Below are 16,306 nucleotides of genomic sequence, written 5' to 3'. Positions count from 1 at the left end.
ATTTGCACGTCATTTGGGGAATGGGAAACCGAATGCAAATTCGTATGCGAATGCGATTCCGAGCATTGTTTTGCACGTGTTGACAAGTTGCGAGGGGCTTGTGGATCCAAAAGAGAAGAAAAATAGGGGGGGAACAATCAAGCATAGGATGAGCCGCGACCGGATGCCCCGATGATAAAATGCGCATCCTCTCCAGAACCCGCGAACCCATGGCTGCTCCTCCTCTGGCTGCGACCAACCGACGACGTCTATGCGAGTTTAATGCAAGCCTAAGCCTATAATTTGATCGTATCCACACAATAACTCAGGCCATAAGCCCAAAATCCAACCCTGGACTCTGCGAGCTGGGAGCTGGGACGAAAACGGACCCCAACGCACTGCCAAATGCCCAGTGGCGCTTTTGGGGGCGTGGCTGCGCCCAGCAAGAGCAGTGACAGAGCCGATAATGGATGCGCAGCATTGCCATTTCTGGCAGATCGGGGAGTACTCCGCGGCTTCTGATAAGACCACCACCAGCGGAGCACACTCGAAGAAATTAAGAAAGACAACCAAATTCAGATGAAAATTGTGTTTTTTTAGGGAAAAACATAGCATAAGTGAAGTTTAAACACAGATAATGGTATCTTTCCATATCCATATTCAAGATTTAACCAATTTTGAACAAGCTTAGAAAATTGTGATTTACTAAAGAGAGGTTCGCTACTTGATAGAAGATGAAAGGTTTTTTTCTCATCTGAGAAGTCTGTTATTTCTCTCAGTGCATTGGATCCGCTCCGGCAGCGGGACAAGTAGTTGTTGAAAGCGTCGAGCGAGTGCCCAGCCAGGAACGCCCGGCTCTGTGGCTCACTGGCTCATCGGCTCACCGGCTCACTTAGCGGAGGCAGGAGTCGTAAGTTGGCTGGGACGTGGCGGATCGGCGGATCGATCGATCGGATTACCCGGCAGGCTTTTCAATTCAACACATCCTGCGGTCGGCGCGGCAATTATATGCTCGTTGCCGATCTGCCACGCCCCCTTGTTGGGCGTGCGACGGCAATTATAGATCCGCTGAGATGCCAAAAGACGCTGACTTAAATAAATGCGCGAGTTTGGAAATTGAAAGGGAATTAGCGGTGGGCAGAGTCAGCCGAACTGCAGAAATATTGTGCATAATTATATGCTAATCCGAGTGGCATTGAATTATGTGCAGCCGCGTGTGGTCACCTACCTTTGGGACTTTTCCTCCAAGGGGCTCTGGAAAATGGGGAAAGTCAAGGGAAATGCCTTTCAGGCGGCGCCAAACTGCCTTAGATTTGAGTTCCCTTTCATCTTTGGTGGCCCTGCCACCCGCGGTCTGTTTGCATTGAAGTCGATCATGTAAGTAATTTCCCCTGTCCGGGATTCAAAACACCGAAATCGAATCAAAATCCACCGACAGTCGGTAGGAGATTGATTACTGTTAGGAGTGTGATAAATCGCTGTTTTTATTAACTTTTTCGGGATGACGCAGCGCAATTGGCGGCGCTGCATCTCCAGTCGCCGCACGAGTACTGAAGATCTGGAAATCAGATCAGCGTGATAATGTATAATTTGTTGAAGGGTTTTCGGCGTGCTCGCAACAAAGGCGATGCCATCGAGTTGGGTTAATTGAATTTGCTGGAGAGCGGACAGAGATTTTTGTGCAATATTTAGCCAGCATATTTATGTGTATATCAACATATGTTAATATTAAATAAATATAGTTTTTTAAATGTCCAATTTAATTTTTATAATTTGGAATTTGTTTGTGCCTAACTAACTTTTTAAGACATTTTGGTAAATGGTCATAGCTCGAACATATTATAAGCCATCTATATACTTTTAACAAAATACAGCTTTACCGCTGTTACCGCCAATTGCTTTTAAGAGTTTAAGCAAAAACATAAATGATTGTTTTTATTAAAACGCATATTGAAAGAGTAACAATTTCCTAGCATTCTTTGATCAAAAACAGTATTTAATATCTTAAATTTGTATTTAATATCTTAAATTTGTATTTAATATCTTAAATTTGTTTGCTTAAGATATTTGAATAGCCCGCTCAAGATTAGTGAACTATCGATATATCGCAATTCAGTACGGTTGCACTCTGGTCACTCTGCAAAATGAAAATCCAAGTGGAACTTAGAGCTGGGTAAATATCGATAGTATGCACAACTCTCTTTGGTTTTCCATGAAATATTCGGTATATCGATGCTGTCGTGAGTGGTCAGCCCATCTCCAATTCCAAGTGGGACACGCTTAACAATTTTTTTTTGCCAATTTGCCATTAATTGCGAGCGTCCCAGCTGATCCAAAAAAATTTGCAACTCTGTTAAATGTGTTTGGCCAGGCGTTCGTCGCGATCTGTGGACTTTAAAGGCTCGTAAGCGACTGTAGGAGCTCCAAATCGCCTCATCTCGAAGCCAAGATTGCACCCAAATCAGCGCCAGCGTCAGCAAAAGTTTCATTAGCAACTCGGTTATCAGCTGCGAAACTGAAGCCAACTGAACGCCAAGAGTTGGGCAATCCGCCAGAGCAGGGCCAGAAACCATAGAAACTAGTTGCCATGGCGAGTCCCAGGACGCGAAGGGTGCTCCAAGAACTGAAACCGCAGGATGAGAACTCGGTGGGTTTGCTCCTTTGTCCACATACGCTAGATAAGCTCCAATTTCTTTGTTTATAAATTACTAGAAATGTTTCGAGTGCGGTACCCACAATCCGCAATGGGTGTCCGTGACCTACGGCATCTGGATCTGCCTGGAGTGCTCTGGCAAGCATCGCAGTCTGGGCGTGCACCTGTCCTTCGTGCGCTCCGTCACCATGGACAAGTGGAAGGATATCGAGCTGGAGAAGATGAAGGCGGGCGGCAATCGCAATGCCCGCGAGTTTCTGGAGGATCAGGAGGACTGGAACGAACGGGCGCCCATCACGCAGCGTTACAACTCGAAGGCGGCAGCTTTGTACCGCGATAAGATAGCTACCTTGGCCCAAGGCAAGAACTGGGATCTCAAGGAGGCACAAGGCCGCGTGGGCAGCAACAATAGCTTCAGCTCAGGCGGCTCCAGCAACAGCAGCTACCAGTCGCGACCCAGTGCAACAGGTTATGGCGGAAACGGAGGCTATCAGAATGGCGGTGGCGCCGAACCTGGAGGCTATCAGCAGTACCAAACGCAGGAGTTCAAGGACCAGAAGGAGGAGTTCTTTAGCCGACGCCAAGTGGAGAATGCCTCCAGGCCAGAGTAGGATCTAAATGGCATATCTATCCATTAGCTGATTTATCCTAATTGATTGTTGCAGAAACTTGCCACCGAGTCAGGGCGGAAAATATGCAGGTTTCGGGTTCACACGCGAACCACCACCGAAAACGCAATCTCAGGAGCTTTTCGACTCGACGCTGTCCACTTTGGCCTCTGGCTGGAGCCTTTTCTCCACCAACGCCTCCAAGTTGGCCACCACCGCCAAGGAGAAAGCGGTCACCACAGTCAATTTGGCCTCGACGAAGGTGAGTCCTGCGTCTCAGCTCTTATGTACATCTTTCAGATTTTGATTCCTTATTTGCCTATTCTCTTCGATTTGTTTTAATATTATGTTAATTTTGTATTCTTTTGGTTTATTATTAGTCTGCCGATTAGTTTGAAATAATTTATAGCCTTAGAAACCCAGCTTAACCACCTGAAGTTAAACCCCATATTTGTTTGTTTGCTTAATTGGTATACCTCATTATTTGTATTATTTATTTGCATCCTTTTTTGGTTGTAGATTAAAGAGGGAACTCTGCTAGATTCCGTACAAAGCGGAGTTACCGATGTGGCCAGCAAGGTCTGTAGTTCCCCATCATTCTGTAAACCCACATCATTTTAACACATAAACATACCGATCGCAGGTCACCGATATGGGCAAACGAGGCTGGAACAATCTGGCGGGCAGCAACATTTCGTCGCCGCAGGGCGGATACAACGATCCCAACTTCGAGGACAGCAGCGCCTACCAGCGCTCCAATTCGGTGGGCGGAAATCTGGCCGGAGGCTTGGGCCAGCAGAGCGGCGTCACCGACAGCGACTGGGGCGGCTGGCAGGACAACGGCAACAGCAAGTCGCACATGACCAGCTCCAGTTCGTACCACAATCAGTTGAGTACCAGCAGCGGCGGCGGTGTCGGCGGTACCGCCTCCGCCGGCCTCACCCGCGACTCCGACTGGTCGGGCTTCGAGGCGACGAACTACCAGAGTTCAGAGACCTCCTACCAGAACGCTCCGTCCGGCGGATCGACAGCTCGCCGCAACATGAAGCTGCAGGACACATCGCAGAAGCTGAGCGAGGGCTTCGAGAGCCTGGACGTGAAGAGTGTGAAGCCCAAGACGGCAACGGCCTCGACCGGCAACAAAGGCACCGCCGAGGACGACGCCTGGGATCTGCTGATGAAGTAGAAGCCGTGGCGGGCAGCTCATGCGATTGTATTTTTTGTATTCCATTCGGTTGTCAAGTTGTGTCTCCTTTGTTTTATGTGTCTCTTGATGTCTGGCCCCGAGGCTGCTATGCGCGCATTTAATGTAACCCCAACTGAATTGTGTATTCATTCTTCGACTTCAAACATAAAGTGCAACTATTCCCGATTATTTCCACAGTTTAGACCAATTTTGTATAGATCTACTTAACTAACGAATTACTTAGCTTAAAGTGTATGCCAGGATTCTGCGAGGGATGCGAGATGAGAAAATACATATTATGTTAACAAGTGTAGACGTTCGTTTTTTAAATGGGCGGTTTTAAACTCGAAAAATATAAATATTTGAAAATTCAAAAATTAAATTTAAAATGAATAGTGTTACCCTCTACAACTCAACAGGTAAAAATCTAGAAGCAGGTTTGAGTCGCGGCTAAGTAGAGACGCGATGCGTCTTAGGGTATTTTCGACCACACAAGAAGTATATCTAGATAAACGTTCGTGGTCACACTGGCAAACCCAAAAAATTAAAATTAAAGAGTTCTGCGTAAATCGCTTTAAGCCATAAAGTCGCCGAATTAGCGTAAAAGCAGACGAACTCTTAAATAGTTTGACCAGTAGGTATTGGCTACGGAAACAGTGGGAAATGCAATTGAAGTTTGCCACTTTCTTTTGCATATCCACATTCCTTTCGCTTGCATGTGCGTGTGTGTGTGTGCATGAAAATAGAGTGCAGAATAATTTTTGCCAAATTGGCAACAATTTGCAAGCGTTTCGCTAGAAATTTGAGTCACACCTGTCTGGAAAATGGCCGGAGAATTCAGAAAAGAATGTAGAAAGTGTGTGAGAGCATGAAGAATTCTCCGATTGAAGCTACGCTTTCCAAAGTAGAAAGTTCGAGTTGCTGGGGGGAAGTCTCCCTTTACCTCCACTTCCCCCCTCTCCAGGGACTTTTGGAGACATGTGCGTGCGTGTGTGTGAAGCTGTGGGTTTTCCAAGGTTTTTCCGGAAAATCGCTGGCCTTCAAAATTAGCTGCGAAAATCAATGGGATGTGGGATGTACGCGGGGTCCTGAAAATTGGCACCTACAACGTACATATGTAGTTTTCCAGCCAAGAAGTGGATGACTTCATCGCGGGGAAATTCGATACGTTGAGCTGGTTTATTTATCTTTTCCGCTCAGACATAACATTATAAACTAATGTGTATACAATACTCGATACCTCTTTCAGACGACTGTTTTTTCCATTTGACTTGCCAAGGGGTGCAAAATGAGCCGGCCATAAGAGCAGAGCAGCTGATAGCCCAACACGTAATCCCCCAGAGAATCGGAAACCAAGCAAACCCAGAGAAATCCTTCAGCTGCCAGTTAAAGAACAGAAAACTCGAGGTAAACTGTAAACACGAGTGTGGAGAATGGTCAGAAAGCAAGTTGGAATCGAAAACAGTGCATCCTTAGCAGTAAGCAAGCAGCAGGATCAAAAGGAGCAGGACTATAAGCCAGAGGACCAAAAGCCGAAGGATCAAAAGCAACAGCACATCGACATCGACTTGACGCCCGATCCGGCCAGCAACTTCAACTTCGCCCAGCAGGCGCAGGACAACTACTCCGCCCGCACGCTAGCCGCCAGCTATGAGCACGGCCAAAATCTCGGCCTGCAAAATGCCCATCTTGTCACCAGCAGCACCACCAACACGCCCTTGCCCTATGATCTGTACGAGGTCGCCAGCTCCGGCTCCATCCTGCCCACCGAGATCCCCATCGAGGACGAGGAGCGGCTGGAGCGCATCTTCAACAAGCTGGACCGCGATGGCGACGGCAGGATCGACATCCACGACCTGTCGGCGGCACTGCATGAGTTCGGGTTGTCGAGCGTCTACGCGGAGGTGAGCAAAGCCTATTTATAGGATGATATATGGATGCTATCACATCTCAGCTAGCTGTACCAAATGCATCATGGATAGGACCTTTCTGAGGCTTCCATGATTTTAAAAAAAGTGTCTTTGGGTAGAAAACAAGCAATCTTGATTAGCATAGTTGAACTACACGTGCCCGGGGCTCGCCATTTTCTCAGGGAACTAACAATGCCCCTTTCTATTAGCTATTCTTCGCCAAACAGACGGCTGACGGTAGAGATCAATAATATGCGGCCTTGGCGGGCAAAAGTATCTGAGAATCTTAATTTATACATTGTGCATTGTTTGCTAGCTCTAATCAGGGCGAAGCATTTGGCACGGCAGCTGACCCTGGGCAGCTTGACCCTTTCATATCTGCAGTTGCCAAAAAAGGGCTTATTAAATCAAGAGAAATGTGGGGTGGCAAACCGGGCGAAGGAGAATATTCTATTTTTAGATGAGCACAATATTATTTCGCATACAAATCTCTTTGTTTGACTAACAGATATTGTTTGTGGTTTATTAGCAGCTTTGTTTACATTTTAGCGAAAACAAACTTGTAGCTATTGGCCATGAAGATATAAACACGTATATAAACTAATTTAAACTATAAATTTTATCCTGGAACTTAAATTCTACTTCCATTGAAATCCTATACTAGTTTATTTATGTTGCACAAATCGCCAGATTGTGCAATTACATGCAACAAGTATTTCGACAAGTCCCGAAAGCAATCAGAATTGGATTAGATGGTATATAGAGGGTTAATGTGCAGACAACTGAGGAGATTTATATGGTTTCCGCCGGCGAAGCCCGCATGATACGAGAAATTGATTTGCTTTCACGATTCAGGTCGATACTCTAGTCAGCGGCTCATTATTATGCGAAAGGCCTGCGAGTGCGCGACACTAATTTTTTAGTAATATTCCGGCAGTGAATCTAGTAAATTTTCCAGGAGCAGCGCCAGTTATATTCCGCACTTGCTTTCCATTACAGAAATTCCTTCAGCAGTCGGACAAGGATCAGAGCGGCAACGTGGGCTTTGCCGAGTTCCTGCACTACGTGCGGGAGCATGAGAAGAATCTGGTCCTGCAGTTCTCGCACCTAGATAAAAATCGCGATGGTGGGTAATTGATTAAACCTTAATTGGATTAGTTTCAATGAGTGAATTGTATTACAGGCAAAGTGGACTTGGAGGAGCTGATATCGGCGTTCAAGGACCTGGGCCTGGACATTGACTTGGACGAGGCCAGAAATCTGCTCACCAGGTGGGTTAATTAACCTCAACTCTCTCCTTGTGCACTTGTTGATATGCGTGACTTTCCTTGCAGAATGGACAAGGACGGCAGCCTGAACATTAGCTTTAACGAGTGGCGGGACTTCATGCTCTTGGCGCCCTCAACGGACATTCACGACTTGATTAAATTTTGGCGGCACTCTACTGTGAGTTTACTAGAGATACGTAGTGCAAGTTGCTGAATTCATATAACAGAGAGCAGTGGTTCTGCGAAGGTGTTCCACTGCCTCTCTGGATTAGTTTTCGTTCCATCGCGTTTGTTTTTAATATATCTATGTACACTAGTATACCTGTAGCTGTTTAACGTTAACTAATTGCCAACTTTTACCCTTCTTATCCCCTCGCCCATATCCAAAAACAAAATTAAACCAAAAAAACAAACACACACTTCACACACTAACTAACCAAAATGTCGAATGTAGTACCTACACCCACACTACTCCTGACTAACTGAGGAAGATCTGAAGGTACATATCCGTCAAGTTACATATTACGATTACCATTGATATTGTTGTAGACCCTCCCACGTAGAAGCAGGGCACTCGGGAACACATACGTACCAACGCCCGGACACTGTACACACCCATCACACCCCGTCACACCCACCGGGAAAAAAGGCTTTATCATCAGTCACATTCGCTAATCAGCCACTAGTTATATTGCCTGCATGCGTATTATCTCGTAGTATTTTACCTTCACCCGAGCGACCATTTTTCAAGGACCGGAGCGCCCAAGAGACGGAGCTTTAGCCATATCATATCATGTCCACTCTCTTAATCACTCTCTTTTTTTTTTTAGTCGGGACTGACGTAAACATTATGATTATTTCATCAGACTGTTTAAACGGTCGCTTTATGGGAAGTCCGTTTTTGATATCGTTCCGACCGTTTTCGAGATAATTTTCACATTGTCATAAAGATGCAGCAGTTTTCTTTACACAGCGAACAAGTTTCATGCTCAAAAGAGTAGAAATCCGTACAAATTTGATTATAATATACCATTTTTCAATAGTTATCCCTTCTATTTGCATTAGTGCATTTTATCTTAACGATCTTCAAGATTTAACAGCGTACCTGGAAACAAATTTGTGAATGCATTGCATGAGTAACCTTCTTCGTATTATCAGGTTTAATTAGTTAGTCGACTGATTCGTTCTTGGGCTTAATCATTAGACCCTTAATAAAGGGCCATGAATTAAAATTGAGTTACCAACTGTACCGAAAGTATAAGTACCATTGCTTTCTTTGTGCGTAATTAGATGAATTCGTTTGATAGTACATTATAATGTTGATAAGTTGCTGAATTTTGCTGAAGCTTTTTCCAAATATCACCGCATTGTATAATTTCTTTCGGTGTTCCGTGGCAGGTGACGATGTCATCGCTTTGTTGTCTGCGTAATCATTTTGTTTACTTTTATCTGTTTTTTTTTTTCGTTTCTGCTCACTGTCACTGTTGAATTCCACAATTTATATCAATCCCATGTAACTAACTGGAGAATCATATCAAATGAAGGCCCCACCAACAAAAAGTACTTGCCATTTAGATGAATCCCCCAAAATTTGTCGATCGTCTGGAACAACTTTTTAAAATTTCAGACTATCAGCTGCGGTTTTTTTCTTTGTTTTTTTTTCTTTTTTGCTTTGTGCAGACTCGAAATCTTAAGGTCAACCGGCTCCAGGAGATTGTTGCCAAGCCGACTTGGGGAGGCCCGTTTCTCGTCAGCCGGTTTCTTGGATCTAACTTAGTACTTACTACTGTCCGGCTAGACAGGTCCCGTTCCGGTTGCTATTTTTAGGAATCCCAACGAGCACACAGGTCCGCGGAATAGCAATCCTCTTGCATTAGGCTGATGAGCGAGTGAAAAGTGGGCAAATGCGAGGCCTGCGCACTAACTGGTGGGCTCTAATTAAGTTGCCAGCCAAACTATGATTGATTGCACGCACTTTCGCGGCGATAAGACCCTTGTACATACATATATGTATTTGCTTTGTGGTTAGCATGTTTGCGAAAAATTTGTACGCCAATTGCGCGCTGTAATCACTCTTGGCCAAAGTCCGCAGTCTAGAAGTTGTAACTGTCGCGCATTCGAGAACTCCAGAGGCAGCTGTAAGCAGTGATTGAGTTCGCCAGTGAGCTAACAAATTAAATATTGTATAAGTTTTAGGGGCAAAATAGTGTTATGGCTCTGTGCCTGCGATTTGACACGCAGTCAGCAGTTGGACAACTCAATTCCCCAAGTGGGCGGATGATACTTGCATGACTATCATCATATCGAGCAATTCAAGTGTTTCTGGGAATTGTGTTGTTCATTACTCGAGACATTGGCAATTTAATGCCGTTGGGGGGCTCGTTAAGTAGGCAATTGAGTAGCACGCCCGCTGCAGCCTAACCACATCTGTATTCATGAGACATCGTAAAACAATTCCAGCTGGTATAGGTATCAGTTGCAACTGGAACGAACGATCTCCGCCAGCGACAGGCCCTAAAAAATGGGTGTGTTTTGCGACTTTTTCTGCTCTTATCACGGGCCAATAGTCTAGAATCTTGTGGTCAGAGCTCAGTTTTCAGTGACCAGCTTGTTGTTTCGCCGATAAGAGTATGTCATTTCTATTTTGCGTTTCTATAATTTATATTTAATTTTAAACATGTTTTCTGTTGACGACACGCGAAAAGTTCCCCCGAACCTTTCGCTTTAATCAGAGACCTTATTTACACTTGTGACGTTTGCATGGTAATGAAGTGGAGCAAAAGTTTCCACCGCCTGTAAACAATTAAGATCACCTCCGTGGCGAGCGTCATCCAGGCGCGGAGGAGCTAATAAAGTCACACGCCCGTCATGTGGCTATCACTGGGTGGCAGACCCTCGAGATGATGGCGCTGGTCGCTCCGATCCGGTTTTGCCATGCGAAAAGTCGCTTTTTGATAAAGAATCGAAGCGTGTAAACAATAACAGGCAAATAAATGCCAAGAGTGTCTGGCCCATTGACCAAGGGTGTCGTTTATTAGCCACTTTTCGCGACCCATTGTTGTGATACCAAAACATGGAGTGTTTTTGCTCCAAGTTCCATAGGCTTGTTTATAATAATTCTGCAAATATGTGATCCATACTTCTCATGAAATCTTTCTTCAATGGAAATCTTTACAATGTATTTATAAAATAGCACATTTAAAAATACTTTCTGTAGCAAATACATCGGCTGTATTTGGTGGGTAGTCAAATACTTCAGTTAGGGTATCCATATCCTCGATACCTTTTTCCCAGAAAAGAGCGGGTAAAACCGTCGAGCGGAGTGGGAAATGCGTGTCAAGCAGGCCTAGGCAATGATAGCTAATTGGCAAGAAGCCGATTCTGGCTGGGATGGGGTGTAGTTTCCATGGTAGGGGTTGTTCAGAGGCCGCACGCGCGCTGCCCCATCGAAGTCGGTGGGGAAAAAGAGCGAGGGGCAGGCGCGAAAAGCACAGAGGTGTACTTTGCTCTCGGGAAGCTATATCGCGGAGCTTCGGCTGCGATCGCCGACGCTCTTTGGATTCGGATGCGGATTCGGGTTCAGTCTTCAGTCGGCTGGCTCCCGCGTTGGTTGTGCGCGCGTTATACCCTCTACACCCGAGAAACAAGCTAAAGGCCTTTTGCCTCTGGAGCGTAGTTATATAATTGAGCTCGAGCGCGACAAGTGTGAATGTGCACAATTGCAATCAAGCGAATCGAGCAAAGTCTGGCCGCTTTATTGGGCCACAGCATCAACAAGATAGTAGTGTATCTTGCGAAGTCAAGAAATCAAATCAAATAGCAGAGCCAAAGAGAACTGCATCATCACACATATTTTGTGACTGTAGTGACTGCGAGTGAAAGTTTGCAATTGTCAGTTTTGAACAGTGAAAGCCGCATACCGCTAAGATAGGCGGAAACGGAAACGCAAATCGCAGTTCGAGATCGGAAGTGAAACAGTGCAAACGCGACAAGATGCTGCGGAATAGCACCTACCAGTACAATCTGCCCGTAGATTACCATAATATTCAGCAAATGGCAGTCGCTGGCGACATGATGGAGGACTTCGTGGTCATATTTCGCGATATGATGGGACGGGTACGTTGCTGACAGGCCCTTTTTATGACCCTTTGTAGGCCAAAGTTCCCCCTTCGAGTCGATACATTATACTTTATGCGACCCAGTGCAGCGGAAGCTGACTCATTCGCCAGTTATTTGTTGTGATTATCTTATCGTTCGTGTGGTTTTTCCCTGGAACTTCAACGGGGATTGCCATAAGGCAGTCTCTGCTGGATGGGACTTACCCAATAATTCGGGGAAAGGGAAACAGTTTGATGTCAATAGAGTGGCAATATTAATGATCTCTTGGAGAAGCATTCCCTTTGCTTCGCTCTTACTTTAATGCCACACGTGTGTGCTATTTTCGCGCTACTTCCTCCCTGTTGTGCAACTAAAAATATACTTTAAAATGTCTGCGATTGAATTCCCATTCAACTTCTCGCAGCTGTTGCAATTGTTCGCTGCACTTGTGCACACTTACACAATGCTTTGTTTGGTGCCGCGTCGTGGTTTTGGTATTCGGTTTTTTAAGTTGCCCCATGGACGTTCAAGTCGCCTAGCAACAGACGTTCCCTCGCTGGCTGGCGGGCCAAAAGCCAGCTCCGTCGGGTGACGTGCTGATATGGAACCGGTCTGCTCTGCTCCCCTCCCCGAAATCGCCAACAGCAGGCAGACTTTAACTTTTACGATCGGCGAAGACGACATACTTTACTCAGAAACGCACACAAACACACATGGCACTTGGCCTAAGATTTGCGCTTCGCGTGGCTCTCACTCTTGTTTGCTCTCTCGTGAATTTGTGTACTTCTGCCAACTTGTTGCTAGGCGCCTGCAAACGTCATGGTTTTGTGCTCTTGGCCAACAGGGCGTATGTGTGTTAACGCGCCTCAGCATAATACATATGAGTGTAACAAGTATACGCACAGTGGGCGAGTGACTGACTCAGCGCCATGTGATTGACCCGCTCCCTCCTGCCTCGTTATCCACAATTTGGTCAAGCCCCCACAATTTGTGTGACGTGAGCACTTTTCTCTCTTCATGAACGTGTTGATATTTACATTACACTGATGTTTACTTTGAAACTTGCTGACGTCGGTTTGGGAGAACTCAACCCGCGTCAAGATCACCGCAACAAATTCTGCGGGCATGAGTCAAGTTCATCAAGTCGGTCGATGATCCACCCTACCTACATATATGCCTTGAAAAAAAACCCAGATATGGGACGGCGATGGCTTATAGCCTTGCTATCTGGCTTGATCGGCCATTCAAGCGCATTCGCCTTGAATTCATGTAAGTTCATTAGTCCAAGGCGTTTAAAAGCTTGTAAGTGGCTCTTTGTGATCCAAAGATTGCCCATTCATGGTTGCGGAAAAGCCAGGTTAATCGTTTGTTAAACTGTTTTCTTTGCCAACGAGAGAGTAGTCTCCTTTCAGGGTCATTTCCACGTTTGTGCGCCAAAATCACGGCTAACTTATAAATAGATCATTGTGTATAAAAAAAGCTCTTTCGCACTCATGTGACTCGTTGTTTATATATAATATATATATAATATGAGATCGGGAATGATAAATTCCATCAGTAATGACGTTGCATTAAAAGAGGCCAATTTACATTCCCACAATTTTCTGAATGGAAACCCCATGTGATTGCAAGTTGCTAATTGTGAGTGCAAACTGAAGTCGGTTTAAATGCTTAAGTACACTTAACCCATTCACTGAACTTATAGCCTTAAATTTGGCATCATTACCAGAGGTTAGAACTCGCATTCCGCGAGACTTCTCGAAATTGTCACCACCGTGTGTGAATGTGACAGACACGCCGAATGATTTGGCACATTTAAAGCGGATGTTTTCACCGGGAAACACTGGATATATCTTGCTCCGCTAAATAGATAAACAAATCACTTGGCTTCTGTTATTATTCGCATGTCTATTGTCCAAATTAGTTTCAATGACACCGGGCACAGGCCGTTTGGGGGGAAAAAGTGTAATAACCTTTTATGTTCGTCCTGAGGTTCTGGAAAATCACTTTATAACGCAGCAAGTGGGAATCAATCGGATTCAGTTGGATTTTTTGCTCGCACGAAAGCTTCGCACATCACAAGACTTGATAATTGTTATCAATATCAGACAGCTTTCCGGCTATCAGCGGCATTAATTCGATTTAAAGCCAAAAGCTGTGCAATTCATACGAAATCAAAAATAATATTTCACTTCATTCAGGCCCACTTGGCGTTAGTTTTTTAAGGAGAGAGAGCGAAAGATCCCTTAAATTGCACAACCAATTGGCGGCAGACAAAAGGCAGGCGAGCCAATTATAATTATTTTCGGGGTGGCGCACGTCTGAAGAAAAATCCGCAAATCGAGAAAATAAAGTACATGGTTGCGGCACGAACCAGATATACGTACATATGCAGCTGTGTCTATGTGTTCCTGCACGAATGGCAAAACTAATGTGAATGATATAACTTTTGTTTACGGCTCTGCATCGTTCTTTCTCGCCCGCTTCCGCAATTCTCACTGGGCATCGGGCGATGGGGATTTTAGTGGCGCGTGTGGATAGCCCAGTCCGCCCATCGCATCACATCACTCTTTTGCTTTTTCTGCATAAGCAACCAGCATTATTATTCAATATTACCGCACCTGGTTGCATTGTTTGTTTGGCAAATAGAGATAGCAGTCGGTGCTAAATTGGTTTGGAATTATGGCGCTGAAGGCTCTCAAAGAATTGGTTAACCTTGTGGAGGATGTCGAAGATTGTTGCCTCTCCGAGGAAGTAGTAGTTCACGTAAATGAATGCATACATATACTTTGTATTTACTTGCTAGAAGGAATGTAATCTTTAATCAGCTATGTTAAATCCCTTTTCCTTTAAAATAGACTAGCATAATCCTAGATCGCTATTCCAAAACACAAGTATTTTAATCGCTTACCTTTGGATTTTTGCAGTACCTCGACATTGGCGAGGATATGAACGTACCTGATGACTTCACACAGAAAGAGATGCAGACGGGCCTCTGGTGGCGACACTTGGTGGCCGGTGGCATAGCTGGAGCAGTTTCCCGAACGTGCACAGCGCCTCTGGACAGGATTAAAGTGTACTTGCAGGTGAGTCTACCTCGATACAGGAAACATTTCTCTTGAGATCTAAACCAACGAATTCTCCCAACCAGGTACAAACACAAAGAATGGGAATCTCAGAGTGTATGCACATCATGCTGAACGAGGGCGGATCGCGGAGCATGTGGCGAGGCAATGGCATCAATGTGTTGAAGATTGCCCCCGAAACGGCTTTCAAGTTCGCTGCCTACGAACAGATGAAGCGACTGATTCGCGGTGACGATGGCAGCCGCCAGATGAGCATCGTGGAGCGATTCTATGCGGGCGCAGCGGCAGGCGGAATTTCACAGACCATCATCTACCCCATGGAAGTATTAAAGACGCGCCTGGCGCTCCGGAGAACGGGACAGTACGCGGGCATTGCCGATGCGGCGGTCAAGATCTACAAGCAGGAAGGAGTGCGCAGCTTCTACCGTGGCTATGTACCGAACATCCTGGGTATTCTGCCCTACGCCGGCATCGATTTGGCGGTATATGAAACCCTCAAGAGGCGGTACATTGCCAATCACGACAACAACGAGCAGCCCAGCTTCCTGGTGCTCCTGGCGTGCGGCAGTACATCGAGCACACTCGGTCAGCTCTGCTCCTACCCGCTGGCCCTGGTGCGCACTCGGCTACAGGCACAAGGTGAGACTTTCATTCAGGGTCATAATGGATTCTATCGTAATGCTATAATAATTTTCCCATTTCCACTTGCAGCCGCGGAGACAATTGCCAATCAAAAGCGGAAAACGCAAATACCCCTGAAGAGCAGCGACGCGCACAGCGGCGAGGAGACGATGACGGGCCTGTTCCGCAAGATCGTGCGACAGGAGGGCCTGACGGGGCTGTACCGCGGCATAACGCCAAACTTCCTCAAGGTCCTGCCGGCGGTGTCCATCAGCTACGTGGTGTACGAGTATACGAGTCGCGCCCTGGGCATTAAGATGTCGTGAGATGTCTGTCCTAATCTCGCTCCAATCAAGTTAACTCGGCTCGGCCCGGCCACCTCGGCTGTGCGGCCCCGCTCTGCAGGGCGGATCGGGCTGCGGCCGGGAGTGCGGCTGGTGATCCGGCTGACGCTGTGCTCCATTTTGTATAGTAGTAGCGTTAGGTTAAGACGGCTCGGCGGTCGCCACTCGCTCTCTGCCGCAATGAGACAGTCTCGTGCTGCTTCTTTCCTTAAGTGTAAAGCAGGCCTCTTCCACGTTCTGGGTTATCCGTTTTAAGTTTTTATAGTTGAATTAGTTTTTGGTTATTTTCTTAAAATATAAAATAAGTGATACTATGGCTAATTTATTTATAAACCAAACGCAAAGGAGAAAATGCAACATTGTGGCGTGTGCTAATCCAAAAACATTTCTTAGGCCATCAATCCTGCGACCTACAAGTAGGTTTAGGCCACTCTATCTCTTAAGAGCTAATTTATTTACAATTGTACGTAGGCCACCTTTGTTGAGGGCCATCGCTCTCAGTGAACTGCTAAAAACACATACCAAAAAAAAAAAAAGGAAACCGGATTCGAAG

At 45.8% G+C, this 16,306-nt stretch overlaps 2 protein-coding genes across 6 annotated transcripts; both read left to right on the top strand.

Moving 5' to 3' along the window:
* The first annotated feature begins 2,215 nt into the window (after window positions 1–2,215).
* LOC6605436 (ADP-ribosylation factor GTPase-activating protein 1) lies at window positions 2,216–4,739 on the top strand. 2 transcript variants are annotated; one of them, XM_002030233.2, is made up of 5 exons: window positions 2,217–2,626; window positions 2,692–3,239; window positions 3,298–3,502; window positions 3,760–3,819; window positions 3,884–4,739. In XM_002030233.2, the coding sequence occupies exons 1-5, from the start codon at window positions 2,567–2,569 to the stop codon at window positions 4,424–4,426; spliced, it is 1,416 nt and encodes a 471-aa protein (XP_002030269.1). In that variant the 5' UTR covers window positions 2,217–2,566; the 3' UTR covers window positions 4,427–4,739. The 2 variants fall into 2 exon arrangements, with proteins under 2 accessions (XP_032576007.1, XP_002030269.1); XM_032720116.1 differs by lacking the exon at window positions 3,760–3,819 and having other exon boundaries at window positions 2,216–2,626.
* A 212-nt stretch (window positions 4,740–4,951) lies between these two features.
* LOC6605435 (probable calcium-binding mitochondrial carrier CBG00135) lies at window positions 4,952–16,066 on the top strand. 4 transcript variants are annotated; one of them, XM_032720112.1, is made up of 8 exons: window positions 4,952–5,060; window positions 5,676–6,330; window positions 7,336–7,462; window positions 7,520–7,607; window positions 7,671–7,782; window positions 14,630–14,788; window positions 14,854–15,427; window positions 15,500–16,066. In XM_032720112.1, the coding sequence occupies exons 2-8, from the start codon at window positions 5,860–5,862 to the stop codon at window positions 15,733–15,735; spliced, it is 1,767 nt and encodes a 588-aa protein (XP_032576003.1). In that variant the 5' UTR covers window positions 4,952–5,060; window positions 5,676–5,859; the 3' UTR covers window positions 15,736–16,066. The 4 variants fall into 4 exon arrangements, with proteins under 4 accessions (XP_032576003.1, XP_032576004.1, XP_032576005.1 ...); XM_032720113.1 differs by having other exon boundaries at window positions 4,952–5,064; XM_032720114.1 differs by lacking the exons at window positions 4,952–5,060; window positions 5,676–6,330; window positions 7,336–7,462; window positions 7,520–7,607; window positions 7,671–7,782 and adding an exon at window positions 11,186–11,720 and having other exon boundaries at window positions 15,500–15,735.
* The last annotated feature ends 240 nt before the right edge of the window (window positions 16,067–16,306 follow it).

This window comes from Drosophila sechellia, chromosome 3L (genome assembly GCF_004382195.2).
Source record: "Drosophila sechellia strain sech25 chromosome 3L, ASM438219v1, whole genome shotgun sequence".
NCBI lineage: Eukaryota > Metazoa > Arthropoda > Insecta > Diptera > Drosophilidae > Drosophila > Drosophila sechellia.
The sequence above is the reverse complement of the archived record's forward strand: the minus strand, read 5'-3'. Positions and strand labels throughout refer to the sequence as shown.